Source organism: Dermochelys coriacea, chromosome 8 (assembly GCF_009764565.3).
Source record: "Dermochelys coriacea isolate rDerCor1 chromosome 8, rDerCor1.pri.v4, whole genome shotgun sequence".
NCBI lineage: Eukaryota > Metazoa > Chordata > Testudines > Dermochelyidae > Dermochelys > Dermochelys coriacea.
The window spans coordinates 42,123,492-42,139,118 of NC_050075.1; the positions used below are offsets into that span (position 1 = coordinate 42,123,492).

Consider the following 15,627-nt stretch of genomic DNA (forward strand, 5'->3'; position numbering starts at 1 on the left):
GCCTCCAGCCCCCTGGGCTGCTTCTCCGGCCTTTCTGGCTCTGTGGCTGCAGTTCTGCTCCCAGCACAGGGTCTCCTCTCCTTGGGCTGTGGCTCTGGCACTGGGGCTGCAGCTCTGCTTCCAGCACAGAATCTGCTCTCTCCTTAGCTCATCCCCACTCTGTCTGTCTGACCCAGGGCGATTCCAGCTCACAGGACCTTTCTGACCCCCAGACTCTGTCATTAGCCTGCCTGCCCTGTCAATTAGGCTGACCTGGAGCACTGGCCTCTCCCCATTTCCCCTGGGGACAGTCAGTCTCAGGGTCCTGGTTTCCCATTGATCCTTCCCCTTCCTTTTGGTACTGGGACCTAGCCAACCAAAACCCCTCACTGAGTTTTAGTAAGGGGCCAACAGTCCCATTACATAAGGTATGATCAACATGTAGGGGCAAAAACCGAGAAGACCTCATGTAAAAGTAGGGTTAAAGTGTGGACAAAGGATCTTAATGAAAAGAAGGACCTAAAGAGATTAAAATCTGTAGCTTTGGGAAAATGTATTGTAACTGGAAAATTCAACTCCTGTGGTAGATACGGAATTGTATAAGGAAATTCAAAGAGGGAAAGGGGTGTGCAATGTGCAAGATAGAGCAAGTCAATGTTTGTGAGAAGTGGAGAGGATATGGCAAAAGTATACTGATGACTCCAAAAATGTAATAACAGGAAGAGTGGGAACAGCATTCTATGTTCCTTCACTGGGAATCAAGAAAGCTGCAAGGCTATCAAATTTTGTAGCAGTTTTGACAGCTGAACTGGCAGGGATAATGCTGGTATTAAATGGGATCATAGATAAGTGCCCAGTTGCTGTGGGCAGACTGCCAGATTCCTTATCAGGACTACTGGTGATAAGAACCAGCACTTCAGGTAGCAGGAATGATCTACCTAATAAACTACTACTATTAACAGAATTGACACAGTTGGGTGCAATCAGTAATCACATGGATCCCAGCACACGTAGGAGTAGTGGACAATAAACTGGCAACAAAGTGGCAAAAAAGATATCAAATATGAGCAAGTTGATGTAGAGACCCCTTTACATATACTGGAGTTTTAAAAATGAGTTGAGAGGAATGGCAGGAAATACGGGCAAAAGAAAAGGGAAAAAGATTCTGTGAAATATGCCCAAGAGTTGAAAATGCCCTAAGAGAGAGAGTGAAATGGCGGTAATTAGAATTTTAATTGGCCATTGTGGCTTAAACAGTAATTTGTGTCTAATAAACACTGATTATGTGGACATGCAAGGCCCAGGAAACAGCTGATCACCTCCTATGGGAGTGCAGAGTGTACCATGGAAAGGGGGTATTTATCTGAAAAACTCAGAGGACTTAAAATATCAAACTTTTTGCTGCAACCTAGTTAGAGCATCAAGAAAATGGGGGCCCTATAAAAAAGCAATATTGAAATTCTTTAAGAATACTGGAAAAGGCAAAGAACATTAATTCTTATCTACAATGTCCAGTGCTTGGCGGTCATAGACCCAGCTATGAGTCTGCTTTGCCATAAAACACAAGAAGAGGTACAGGAGATCCAGGAGAGGCTTTTGTGAGTTTCTGCTCTCTGGAAAAGGAAGCCAGAGGCCCTGCGGGAAGGAACTTGTACCCTGGGACTGTCCCTGAAGTGAGAGGGCATCTGGAGAGAAGGTGACTCTAAAAGCAGGCCTGGGAGAAGAGAGACTGCAGGGGAAGAGGCTCACCCCGAGGGCACTTTAAGGGTTCCTCCTGCTTCAGTTTCCCAGTATACAATTGCAGAAATGCCACAGCGACCCTTCCAGGCACTGATGCCCAGCTAGCATGGGGCCACAGAACCTTAATGAAATCAGGGACTGCCAGGACCAAGGCATACACTAGTGAGAACACTATGTCCACTCCTGTCCCTCACACCACTGACTTCACCCATTGCCAGAGGTTATGCAAGAAGGAGCTACATGAGTGCACTGGACTGGGATGCTAGAGCCCTGGGTTCTAGCCTGTCTCTGCTACTGGCCTGGTGGGTGACCTTGGACAAGTTGCTTCACCTCTGTGTGCCTCAGTTTCTTCATCTATAAAATGAGGATAACAATACTGACTAGTTGTTTCATAGGAAGGTACAAGAACCCCACAGATGTCGTCATCCAGTAACCTAATACTCAGAAAATGACTTAAAGCTTCATTATAACCTAATGAATTGCAACATCCAAGTTAGCTGCAGACAGAGTAGGAATTGGTTGATTTACCTGTCACACCAGCTCACTCAGAATGCCCTATAATGTTGAACTGGTTCTAGCTACAGCCTGAATAACTGTAATAATTGTTAATAACATAGCTTGATTGTAGCCTAATATTTTCAAATTTTGTTTAAGCAGAAGATTTCAGTGAGTTATAACAATGGGAAGTTTGAAGAGTTTTAATCTGATGTTGATGAATGATGAGGCAATTTGGGACAAAAAAGTGTGCTAAATTCACTATGTGCTAAATTTCTTAAAGGACACATTTTAAAAATTCACTTTCACTCAAACCAATTAACAGATTCACTTATAAATCCTCAGACAATTCAAGCTGAGCTCCACAAGTGCTGTGACTAGGGGGTGGGGGGGTGAGATACAGTGTATTCTTCATATACAGTAAAGAGCAAAACTCAATTCAGCCTTCACTATGGAACTGCAACCAGCCTCTCCATAAGTCACTTCCTCTCCTGCTTGAATAAGACCACACATGACAGATCAGAGGGAGGCAGAAATTTTAGGGCATGTCTACACTACAAATTTAAGTCAACCTATGTTAGGTCGACTCAGCCACTGCAGTGATTACTGCTGTTTTTTCATGTCCACACTACCCGCCTTCTGTCGGTGATGTCTCCTCACCAGGAGTGCTTGCACCAACTGAAGAGGGGTGGTGTGGAGCACTGAGAGCCTGGGCTCTCAGCTCTGCTCCATCCTGGGAGCCTGGCTACTGCTGAGGCTCTCAGCTCTGCATGGAGCTCCCTGCCAGGAGCCTGGCTGCCCTGCTGGGCTCCTTGCTCCCTGCACACCCTCCAGGAACCTGGGTGCCACCTGGGCTGCATGGTCCCTGCTCCCTGCCCCATTGGGAGCAGGGACCATGGGCAGCACCTGGACTCCCACTGGGGAGCCCGGTGGCAGCTGGGCTCCCTGTGGGGAATGAGCTCAGGTGGCACCCCGATGGGAAGCCTGGGCAGTAGCCCAGCTAGGAGTGGGAAGCCTGGGCAGCAGCCAGGCTCTAGTTGCAGCCCCCCAACCCACCCCAGGGTGACAGCCCGAGTGGTGAGCCCAGTGTGAGGTTCACAGCAGGGAGCCTACCAGCCTTCCTTGTCAATTCCAAGGCTCTGGCAGGGAGCTGTGAAATTGACAAGAATCACAGCCAACAGCTAATGTAAGTAAGGCAGTGTCTACACAGACACCGTGTTGCCCTAACTACACCAGTATAAGCCCTATGGCTCTTGTGGAGGTGGAGTTATTGTATTGTTGGTGTAGTAGGGCACTTACATTGGCAGGACAATGCCAAGCTTCTGAGGTGGAGTCTGTCCTTCCAGGATTGAGATGGAGGTCGTCCAAATTAAGGGGAGTGCAAATGTCATAGCTGATGCTTTGTCCTGGAGAGGGGGGCCTGAACTTCCGCAGGTCACTGGCTAAAGTGACCCCACTCAGTTCGGTCTCAAAGCGGGGAGAGATGTGATGAAGTCGGGATTTTCCCTTGTTTTTGCATGAATGCTGTGTGTCACAGTTTCCCCATGCATTGCACCAATGTCTAGGTGGTGGGAATAAGGGTGTGTGACTTTTGTGGGGGCTGATCCAGCTGCCTGCACGAATGCTATGGCCACCCCTTCGTAACCTGAGACCCAGGAAGGGGATGCGACCGGGTGACTCTTGGCCTGGGAAGCGAGACAAAGGCCAGAGTTGCAACGGGCAGGGGCCAGGCAGCTGGAAGTGAGTCAGTCTTGGCTGGCTTGGGGCTCAGGAGGAGGACTAGAGCTTCCTTCCCCCCAAGATGGACTTGGCTGAAAGTCACTGATTTCTCTGCTAACAAGTTCTGTCCTATGCTGTGTTCCTGTCTACTAATAAACCTTCAGTTTTACTGGCTGGCTGAGAGTCACGTCTGACTGTGGAGTTGGGGTGCAGGACCCTCTGGCTTCCCCAGGAGCCCTGCCCGGTCAGACTCGCTGCAGAAAGCACAGTGTGGAAGGGGATGCCCTGGAGACAGTCTACTCAGAGAGAGGAGGCATGCTCCCCCAGAGTCCTGACTGGCTTCGTATGGAGTAGTTCCAGAGCATCATCCCAATGACTCCTTGACAGGACATAAGAGTTTAAGTACATAAAATGTTACAAGGAGGGAGAAAAATGGTTGTCCTTAACCTCTGATGATAGGACAAGAAGCAATGGTCTTAAATTGCAGCTAGGGAGGTTAAGCACTGGAATAAATTGCCTAGGGAGGTCGTGGAATCTCTATCATGGGAGATTTTTAAAAGCAGGTTAGACAAACACCTGTCAGAGATGGTCTTAATACTTAGTCCTGCCATGAGTGCAGGGGACTGGACTAGATGACTTCTCAATGTCCCTTCCAGTCCTACAATTCTAATTGTTTTAAACCTGCTGCCTATTAATTTATTTGGGTGACCCCTGGTTCTTCTGTAAAAGAATGGTAAAATAATGGTTTCTTATTCACTCTCTCCCCACCAGTCATGATTTTATAGACCTCTGTCATATCACCCCTTAGTCGTCTCTTTGCCAAGCTGAACAGTCCCAGTCTTTTTAATCTCCCCACATTTGTTACCCTTCTCTGTACTTTTCCCATTTCTGATATATCTTTAAGATGGGACCTCCAGAACTGCACACTATATTCAAGATGTGGGAATACCATGGGTTTATATAGCAGCAGTATAACTGAGGTATTCTTATGCATCCTTTTCCTAACTTTGTTTGACTGCCACTGCACGTTGTACAGATGTTTCCAGGGAACTATCCACAATGACTCCAAGTTGTTTTTTTTTTAAGTGGTAACAGCTAATTTAGACTTCCATTTGTATGTAGAGTTGAGATTATGTTTTCCAATGTGCATTACTCTGCATTTAACAACATTTAATTTCATCTGCCATTTTGTTGGCCAGTCACCCAGTTTTGTGAGATCCCTCTAACTCTTCTCAGTTGGCTTTGGACTTTGAGTAATTTTGTATCCTCTGCAATTTTGCTACCTCACTGTTTACCCCTTTTCCCAGATGTTTTACTAATTTGTTGAACAGCACTGCTCCTAATACAGATCTTTAGGGGCCCATCTGTTCGCCTCTCTCCTTTGTATAAACTAACCTTCTGTTTCCTGTCTTTTAACCAGTTACTGATCCATGTGAGGACCTTCCATCTTATCCCATGACTGCTTACTTTGCTTAAGAGCCCTTGGTGAGGGACCTTGTCAAAAACTTTTTGAAAGTCCACGTACATGATATCCACTGGATCACCCTTGTCCACATGCTTATTGACCCTCTCAAAAAAATTCTGAGATGGGTGAGATATGATTTTCCCTTTAAAAAGCCATGTGACTTTTTAACAAAACGTGTTCATCTGTGTCTGAATTCCATTCTTTACTATCATTTCAGTAAATTTGCCTGGTATTGAAGTTAGGCTTACTCGCCTGTACTTCCCAGGATTGCCTCTGGAACTTTTTTAAAAAATTGGTATCATGTTAGCTATTCTCCAGCCATCTGTTTACAGAAGTTATTTTAAGTTATAGGTTTCAGATCACAATTAGTAGTCCTGCAATTTCATATTTGAGTTCTTTCAGAACTCTTGGGTGAATGCATCCTGGTCCTGGTGATTTATTACTGCTTGATTTATCAATTTGTCCAAAATCTCAATCTGGGACAGTTCCTCAGATGTCACCTAAAAATAATAGCTCAGGTTTGGGAATCTCCTTCACATCCTCTGAGGTAAAGACTGATGCAAATAATTCATTTAACTTCTCCACAAAGCCTGTATCTTCCTTGAGTGCTCCTTTAGGACCATGATTGTCCAATGGCCCCACTGATTTTTGGCAAGCTTCCTGCTTCCGATGTAACTAAAATCAATGCTATTAGTTTGAGTCTTTTGCTAGTTGCTCTTCATTCTTTTGAGCCTGCCTAGTTATACTTTTACACTTGATTTTCCAGAGGTTATGCTTCTTTCTATTTTCCATCAGTAGGATTTGACTTCCAATTTTTAAAGGATGACTTTTTAACTCTGTTTTTACCATGGTGGCACTTTTTTTTTTGGTCTGCCCTTTTTTTAAAAAATTTGAGAGATATTTTATTTGAGCCTCTATTGTGTTTTTAAAAACTTTCCATGCAACTTGCAGACATTTCACTCTTGTGAATGTTTCTTTTAATTTCTATTTAACTTGCTTCCTCATTTTGTGTAATTTCCCTTTCTAAAGTTAGAGGTTACTGTGGTGGTAGTCTTTGGTATTTCTCTCCCCCCCCCATGTTAATTTAATTATATTATGGTGCTATCACTGTATGGTTCAGCTACAGTAAAACATGCCAAGAATGATCATTCATGGGAATTAGCAAGTGGTCACTTGTTAAAGATGGTCTCTCTTCAAAAGGCTTACTGTAAAATGGACACTTGTACTATGTACTCAAAGGCTACTATTGGTAACAATGTTTCAGATTTAATTTGAATTGCCTTTTAAATGAACGTTACATGCACTATACAATACAGTACTGTACTATGGGTTTATTAATAGTACAGTATAGAAAAGTACAGTTTTTCAAATGGGAGCTCCTGACTACAATGGGTCACAAGCCTATTGTAGGGGGGGTCATGGTATTGCCACCCTTACTTCTGTGCTGCCTTCAGAGCTGGGTGGCTGGAGAGCGGCAGTTGCCGGCCGGGTGCCCAGTTCTGAAAGTAGCACCGCCACCAGCAGCAGCACAGAAGTAAGGAAGACTGATTTCTCCTACAGGTTTGTTTTTATGGATGGGAGTAAGAAAATGTGGTCGCTGGTTGCAGATGACAGGTCATCGCTCTTCATAGTTAAACTATAGGGGGGAAATGTTCCATGGCCTCTGCGAGTAATTGCTCAGGAAAGGTGGTTAAGGCAGGTTAGACTGTATATTCACCTCTTGGACCAGATTCTGTGCTCCACTTAGGACTAAATCAAGAATTGCCTCTCCCCTTGTGGGTTCCAGGACTAGCTGCTCTAAGTAGCAGTTAATATATTGTCTAGAAACTTTCTCTGCATCCCATCCTGAGGTGACATGTTTCCCATCAATATAGGGATAGCTGAAATCCTCCATTATTAGAGGTTTGTGGGTATTTGGTTTTTGTTTTTTGGTTTTATGTTTTTTTACATAGCCTCTCTAATCTCCCTGAACATTTCACAATCACCATCCTGGTCAGGTGGTCAGCAGTATATTCCTACTACTATACTCTTATTATTCAAGCATGGAATTTCTATCCATAGATTCTATAGTACAGTTTGAGTCATTTAAAGATCTTTACTACATTTGACTCCATGTTTCACGTAGAGTGTGTCACCTCCCCACCCCACCAATCACAACCTACTCAGTCATTCCCTTTTTTTTTTTTTTTTTAACTCTGGTATTACCATATCCCATCTCATCCTTCCACCAAGTTTCTAGGGTGCCTAGTATATCAATAGCCTCATTTAATACCAGGCCTGCAAGTTCACCCATCTTAGTATTTAGACTTCTAGCATTTGTACACAAGCACTTATACCTTGTCACTTTTTATTTGTCTGTCCTCCATGTGATGTAATTGAATGAGACTTTCATTTGACTTTCTCTTCAGTTCTCCCTGTACTTTATCAACTTCTATCCTCTCCTCTTTATTAGAATACAAAAAGAATCCCCTGTAATAAATCTGCCCCAAGGGATGTCTGTCAGAACCACGTGCTCCTCCACCCCTGTCACCTTTCCCCCAGCCCTTAGTTTAAAAACGCCTTTACAACCTTTTTAATTTTACATGCCAGCAATCTGGTTCTATTTTGGTTTAGGTGGAGCCTATTCTTCCAGTAACAGCTCCCCCTTTCCCAAAAGGTTCCCAATAAATCAAAACCCCTCCTCCCTACACCATAGTCTTATACATGCATTGAGACCATCCAGTTCTGCCTGTCTGGCCTTGCGCGAGGAACTTGAAGCCTTTCAGAGAATGCTCCCATGGAGGTCCTGGACTTCAATCTCTTACGTACCAGCCTAAATTTAGCCTCCAGGACCTCTCTCCAATCCTTCCCTATGTAACTGGTATCTCCATGTTCCATGACCACTGGCTCCTCCCCAGCACAGCACATACATCTATCTAGACGTCTCCGAGATCCACAAACTTTGCACCCGGCTGGCAGTTCACCATGTGGTTCTCCCAGTTATCTGTGTATTTCTAAAGATCAAATTTCCCCCATAACTATTACCTGTCTCTTCCTATTAACTGGAGTTCCCTCTCCTGGAGGGGCATCCTCAGTGTGAGAGGATACCATGACATTATTGGGAAGAAGGGTCCCAACTACAAGGTCATTGCTTTCTGCTCTAGCTTGATGGTCTCCTTCCCTGAGACTTTCATCCTCCTCAACAGCACAGGCTGTCAGACTGGGGGCGAGACCTGCTCTACTGGGTCTTGGAAAGTCTCCTATGTACGTCTGTCTTCAACTCTTCCGGTTTAGTACTCTGGTCTTTCAGAGCCCCTACTCTGTCTGAGGGCCATGAGCTGCTTGCACCGAATGCACACATACACCACCTGCCCCCAAGGCAGGTAATTGGACATGCTGCAGTCAGTGCTATAACCTGGATATCCCCTACCCTGCTGCTGGATTTCTGTCCGCATTCCTTTTACTCCTGCAGCCTTTTTTGGGGACTGGAATTGGGGGGGTTGTTGGCCTCAATTTAGAGAATGTTAGGTGTATCTCTCTCTCAACTCCTTGCAAACTACCCTGTTCACTAGCTCCTCTAGTCACTTAGTGGCTGGCTGTTTAGACCCGTTCTCCCTGAGTAGCCCTGCCCCCTGGTTAATGGATCCTAAAAGGATGAAGGATCAAAGCCTCATTAAGCAGTTCTCAGCCTTCCCAAGCAGACCACTAGGCTCAGCACCCATCCCCACAAACAGACCAGACTATACTTTAGTCAAGCAGCACACGCACAAACTCACTCACTCACCACAAAATCACGTAGTCACTCCTCCTTCACCTGGAGAACTCCCTTGCAAAATTCCCATTTGCTGCTCCTGTACACTAGCTTCCTGTACATGTTCCTGATAAGATGCTATTATATTAATGAAATATATATTTGCTTTTACACAATCAAATTAATCCATATTCCAATGAGATTTAAAACTACAGTTATATGCATAAACTCACTTTCCTTAATAATTGTGACAGGGCAAGACCAGATGGCTATAGGAAAGTAGTGAGAAACAGGTACATTAGCCCCAGGCTAAGCAAATCCCTGGTACCATGGTAACCAAATAGCAGTTGCTCCAGGTTAATCAAGACAGCTGGGGCCAATTAAGATCCTTCCAGAAAGCAGTGGAGACAGCTAGGTTGATTGGGACACCTGAAGCCAATCAGGGGCTGGCTGAAACTAGTTAACCTCCCATTTAGTCAGGTGGGGGATGCATATCAGTAGCTGTAGGAGGAAGCTGTGTTTGAGAGACTGAGCAGCACACACCATATCAGGCACAAGAAAGGAGGCCCTGAGGCAAGGGTGAAGTGAATCTTATGGAACTGGGGGCTGCTGTGGGGAAGCAGCCCAGGGAATTGTATGCATCCTGTTCTAAATAGTCAGCTACCATAGCTGATACTATTAGGGTCCCTGGGCTGGAGCCCAGAATAGAAGGCAGGCCTCTATAGCTTCTCCTCACTGGCTTATGATGAAAATGGCTCACTAGGCTGCGACCCTTCTCTCTACAGAGAGAAGGGCTACAGGAAGGGTCACTGTGAGCCTCTGAGGCTAGCAAAATCTGCCAGGAAATGGATGATAGACAGAGCTTTGTCACATAATATACAGTTTAAACAAACTGTTAGACCTAGCCCAGCTAGTGGTTTTTATGCCTCTATACTTAACTGCATACGCAGTTGTCTGTGTATTGTAGGTTAAAGTATAGTTGACCCGTCTAATGTATAAAACACTTTATCCTTTTCTCCTGATGCCCAGGGAGCTTCTTCACTGCACACTGATATATTCTGGTGGCTCCAGTCTGTGGTATGCACCCTTAAACAGCTTATGTTCATTAATATAACTAACAATGAAAGAGCAATTGGGAATGTATCCCTTGATTACCTGTTCTGTTCATTCCCTCTGGGGCACCTGGCACTGGCCGCTGTCAGAAGACAACACTGGCTAGATGGACCTTTGGTCTGACCCAGTATGGTCGTTCTTGTGTTCATAATATGATTGACTTCTCCAAATGTCTGTTTCCATTAACCCAAATTTATACACAGATGAGCTCAGTTTGTTCACAATGCGATAGGGACCAAGCCATCGATGAAACAAGTTATGCTTTGGCACAGGCTATAACAAACATGGGGCCTGGCTTTCTATTCTTTAATTTTTATTCATGTGTTAATTTTTGCTGTTTGTTTTGAGTTTCCCAATTCTTTAGCACAAATATACTTGTTTTAGATGCTTTTGCAATTTGTGTAAAGATATGCCATTTTTCCTTAACATGTGCATTACTAGTTTTCCATAATAAATATAGTGCTTGATGCCAAGACAGTGCTCACAATGTTCTAAGATTAACTGCACTCCTCCCCATCTACCACCAGGGCACTCTGTTTTATCCAGAAAGTTAGCAACAGACTTTTTATCCAAGATTGTTAGTTAGTTTGTATGCTATAGCTATTCAACTTTGTTAATAATTTTAAAGCACAAACTTTTATAACAATACATTGTTAACACAGCACAAAACAGCACAAATTAAAGCAAAATGAAGTTTAAATGAAGGTTGATAAATTCTTGGTAAATTCTTATGACATTGACTTGTGCTTGGGAGAGATCTGCTGAAATTTATTGGGTTAACTTTAACATTGTGCAACATAATGAGAATTTAAACACTTTTTGGCTATAAAATTTAAATATTAAAGGTGTAACTAAGTTTATAAAAAATGATTTTGCATTAATATTGAGACCTTTTCCCCACAGTTATAAAAACATTTTGTTTGCAGTTGAATTCCTTTGAGGCAGAAATTATATTTATAAACTGACCCCATTTTGAACTTTGCAGGAAAACTGAAGTGGTGTTATGAAGTGCAACCATAATATCAAAACAGTATGGTACCATTAATGTTAAAACACTTTTAGTTGTGTGCAAAATTGCTTTTGTTGCAACAAAACTGAAATGTATAGTAAAATAAAAGCAATAGTCACATGACCCACAAGACAAGACACAGGATAACATGACACACGATTACTTACAATTGAAGACAAATAGTGCCAAAATTATTAAATATACAAGATGAAGCATTAAGAGTTAAGTTACTATAGTAAGGTATGCTACAAAATAAAAACTAGGCAGGTTATTTTTATTTAAAAACTTAATTGATTAAAATCCATTTTAATTTGTCCATTCAGTTGCCTTAATTTAGTTAACTTAAGGCAACTTACGTTACTTTACAATACACTTAAAGAATACTACTATACAGAAATAAGTCAATATATATTCATTAGTTAGTGTCTAGTTAAAGGAAAAGTTTTAGGATCAAAAGCAGAGTTAAAAATATTGTTGCCAAGCAACAGAATGCTAAGTATTGAATTCCAGAAGGGTTAATTATTCATTTTACTGAATTTAAAGTAAAGCTTTTACCATTGGCATTTTGGTAATTTGTTTCTTTTTGTTTCTCTCTTTCTGAAACAGGAGTTTCTGTAATAATCATAGTTTTTAAATTGCAGGAAGGGAAGTGACAGACTTGATATAGGAAAGGAAGTAAGCACAAGCCAAGGGATAACTAATTCTGTTAGGGCATTTCAAAGCACAGACAGCAGCAGTGAGTTCAGCGAACTGAGCCAAGTGAAGAATACAAAAGAAAAGAAATTGGACAGAGGACACAAAACCTAGAACCAAAAGTAAAAATATTAAAGTACTATCACCTGGGAGAGTGTGGTTCTGTGCATTAGAAGGGGGGGAGGACTGGGAGCCAGGACCTGTTCTTTATCCTGGCTTCAGGAAGATGTGGGGATTGCTACCTGTGACTGCAAAACCTCTGTTTCCCAAGTGCCTGGTACTTTTGTCTGCACTCCAAATTGTTTACATTAATGCCTTTTCTTGCTTTGGTTAATAGACTGTCACTGTATAAACACCCATTCTGTTCTGCTCTCTCCCTTTTCCCTCCATCTCCAATTTAAACAAATTACATACATACTCACTCCATGGATCACTTTTGGGATTGCCTTTAACGTGACCAAATCACTGCTATGGTCTTGTGTACTGTATGACAACATGCTTTAAAATGTCCTGTTTCTACCTTTCATTTGCTATGTTATTTTTATATGTTTACCTGGCATTTTTTAGCACAAAAGTGTTCTGTTGCAAGTAGTGGCCACTTTAGTCTTTGCTTTATCTGGGTATTTTGCACAGAAAACATTTTACTTAATCTTTAAATATTCTTAAAAATATGGCTTTATGCCCAGAAGGCAGTTTTTGCTTTCCATAATCTGTTAACCAGTTATTTGCCAAAGTAACACAAGTTTTCCCTGACTTAGCAAGGGCCCCCAAAGTCCAATCTGCGACTGATACTCCAAATCCAACCGGCTAGCTCATGACCTCAGGACAAATGGGTTTGACTAATTGATTGATTAATGGTATAACCAATTGATTTGACTACACTTATGGCTCATTATTAAGGGCTTGTGTGCACTTAACACAACTGCACTGTAATGCTTCAGTCCAGACACTGTCTACGCCAACGGGCAGGATTCTCCCATCAGCATAGATAATCCACCTCCCAGAGAGGCAGTAGCTAGGGTGACAGATCAATTTAACACCACCACCTAAGGGGGTGGATTTTCCACCCCCAACTGACAGTTAAACCAACCTAGTCTTCTTGAGTAAACCAGGCCTAAGAATGTTCAAGGGACCAACTGAACAAGCCTAGCCAAATTTTAAAGACAAAACAGTCCAATACGGAAATATACATACCCTCCTTCTGGGAAGCAATTCTTATCTTTCAGCATGTTCACCTTCCACAGAAGGTGTGCTTCAAAGATATGCCCTCAAACCCACTGTTTATAGTGTGAATGTTACAAGCTAAATGACCCATGCACATCCAGTTAAAGTTTAAATTTAACCTAGTTTGTGCCAGCTTTGTCCTTGGTACCTCCCTATACTTTTAGATATCTTGTTCTGAATATTACATTGCAAGTGTTGATGAGCCAGGAAAGTACTCCCCTAACTGCACTTGGTACAAGGTATTTATGCAGCTTTGCTTTGACAGGTTTCTTATTTTCTAATGCCAAAGCTGACTTCAGCTTTGCAGTGTTGTGGGATACTTGACACAGGTGAACAGAACTGTGGGAAGAGCATAATACAATCCATTAACATAACTTCCCAACACCCAGATATATAATGTATGTTACTAGGTTTTATGTGCATGATATTAATGTAGTTTGGTGAACACAAAGCCAAAACAGATGTACTAGCTAACAAAATGACCCTAAAAAGGCAGAATGTGGACTGTGACATTGATCCTATTTGTTTTTAAAGATAGTAATGTATATTTGAGGAAAAATTATGAACCTCTCCTCGTACCATTAAAAACCCTTCAACATGTACAATTGTTTTTGTTTGATACACATTTAAAAAAATGCCCATGTTTAAAGTGTGGAGAGCAATACTACATCTGTACTTAGCTTCAGGGGACTGATTAGATGGTCTCTATTTTAATTTAAAAAAACAAACAATGTGCCACAAGCCAGTGAATTCAGAGGACAAAGACCAGCCCCTACCATTTACAGCTACAACCTTCATTTGTTTGGATTCACAGTCTGACACAGTCAAACTATGCTGGGTCCGCTGGCTTCCTGCAGAAGAGTCTAAACACTGTTCTTCACCCGCTCATAGATCCCATTCTCATCAATGATCAACGGGGCATGAAATTCTTTGTTTTCCACATACTTTTCCAGACCCTAAAAAGGAGAAAAATAGCTCTTGTTAAGAACCAGGTGACTACAGCCCAGTAGATTTAGCAGAATTAAGAATGGCTCTACCTGCTAACTTAACCTAGATACTTAACTAAGTGGGGTGAGCAAATTAAAGTGAAATCCAGAGCAGAAAGTTTTGGTTAAATAGTTAATGCTCTGGGCCCATCCGCATGACAACCTTTAACTAAATATTGTAACCATCATCTTAACCAGTTGTAAGATACAAGGCTCTGTTTAGTCTGAATGAGTGGCTCTCAGCCTTTCCAGGCTACTGTATCCCTTCAGGAGTCTGATTAGTCTTGCATACCCCAAGTCTCGCCTCACTTAAAAAGTGCATGCTTACAAAAATAGACATGTCACAGCACATTATTACTGACAAATTGCTTTTTTTAACTATACAATTATGAAAAATCAACTGGAATATAAACATTGTACTTACACTGAAATGTATAGTATACAGAGCAGTAGAAGAGTCATTGTCTGTATGAAATTTTAGTTTGTACTGATTTCGCTAGTGCTTTTTCTGTAACCTGTTGTAAAACTAGGCAAATATCTAGATGAGTTGATGTACTTCCTGGAAGACCTCTGCATACTCCCATGGGTTCACATACCACTGGCCTTAACAACAGGGCTCTTGGCATCACAGCTCTGGGGGCATGTCCCATCTACCATGCTGCCTAAGGGTGGTTTTTCAGTGATTTCTGGAGGAGTTTGGGCAGCTCTGACAAAGCACTCCAAGGACATTTATGCAGAGCAATAGCTGTGGCAAGGTATTCTGGGAAGTCCTCCTGCATAAGGAGGAATGGCCAAGCCAGCACATGGCTTGGGGCAGTCCCCATCTGCTCTGTGCCCAGTTGACCATATGGTACAGTTACAGAAAGACAACGCGTCAACCTGGGCCACCTTGCCACCACGGTTCCTAGCCAAGTTTGGCCAATGCTGCTTAGAGCAAGCCACAGCAGTAACTGGTTACCAGCTCAGTTAAAAGGTAGGGTGGACAGGACATAAGATGCAAGTTGTACTGAACTGAAGTGTGTGTAATGCCAGCAATCCAAGGGGCTGTCCTGTGGACTGAATTGGTTCTTTACAATAAGTGCCAGCTCCTGATTCGCTGAGCTGGTCTTAATGAAACTCAAAGCAAGGGCTCTAAGCTGCACAGAAAATCCAGCAATACTTCCTTCAGCTACTAATTTGCAGTCTACATAAGAGCCAGCACCATCATGTACTGTAAGGTGTTGAAGAATTTTGATGCATCCAGTTACAGTAGGACATACCAGTAACACTGTTCTGATAACAGCAGACTCCCTGCCATATTTACCAAGTAATAGCTGAAGGGGTGATATTTCCAGAAGGCCAAAGCATATCTGCCTGCTCAGCAAATAAACAAAGCAGACTCCCTTAGGCATGGGCAAAGTCAGGCCCTGAACAGACAAACAGTCCACCTCCAGAGCATCAAGGATGCACCTGCCTAACTCAGTAAAGCCTGGGT

The 15,627-nt window shown here is 42.7% G+C and overlaps 1 protein-coding gene across 3 annotated transcripts in view; it reads right to left on the reverse strand.

The window, feature by feature from the left end:
- Window positions 1-12,382: 12,382 nt before the first annotated feature.
- Window positions 12,383-15,627, reverse strand: part of UAP1 (UDP-N-acetylglucosamine pyrophosphorylase 1) — a 38,508-nt gene continuing 35,263 nt past the window's right edge. For 2 of the 3 annotated variants that reach the window (XM_038413828.2, XM_038413829.2), the window contains one exon: window positions 12,383-14,123. In XM_038413828.2, coding sequence (XP_038269756.1) covers window positions 14,031-14,123 — 93 coding nt within the window. In that variant the 3' untranslated portion in view covers window positions 12,383-14,030. The remainder of the gene's footprint in view (window positions 14,124-15,627) is intronic. The other variant, XR_006273928.1, reaches the window with a different exon arrangement.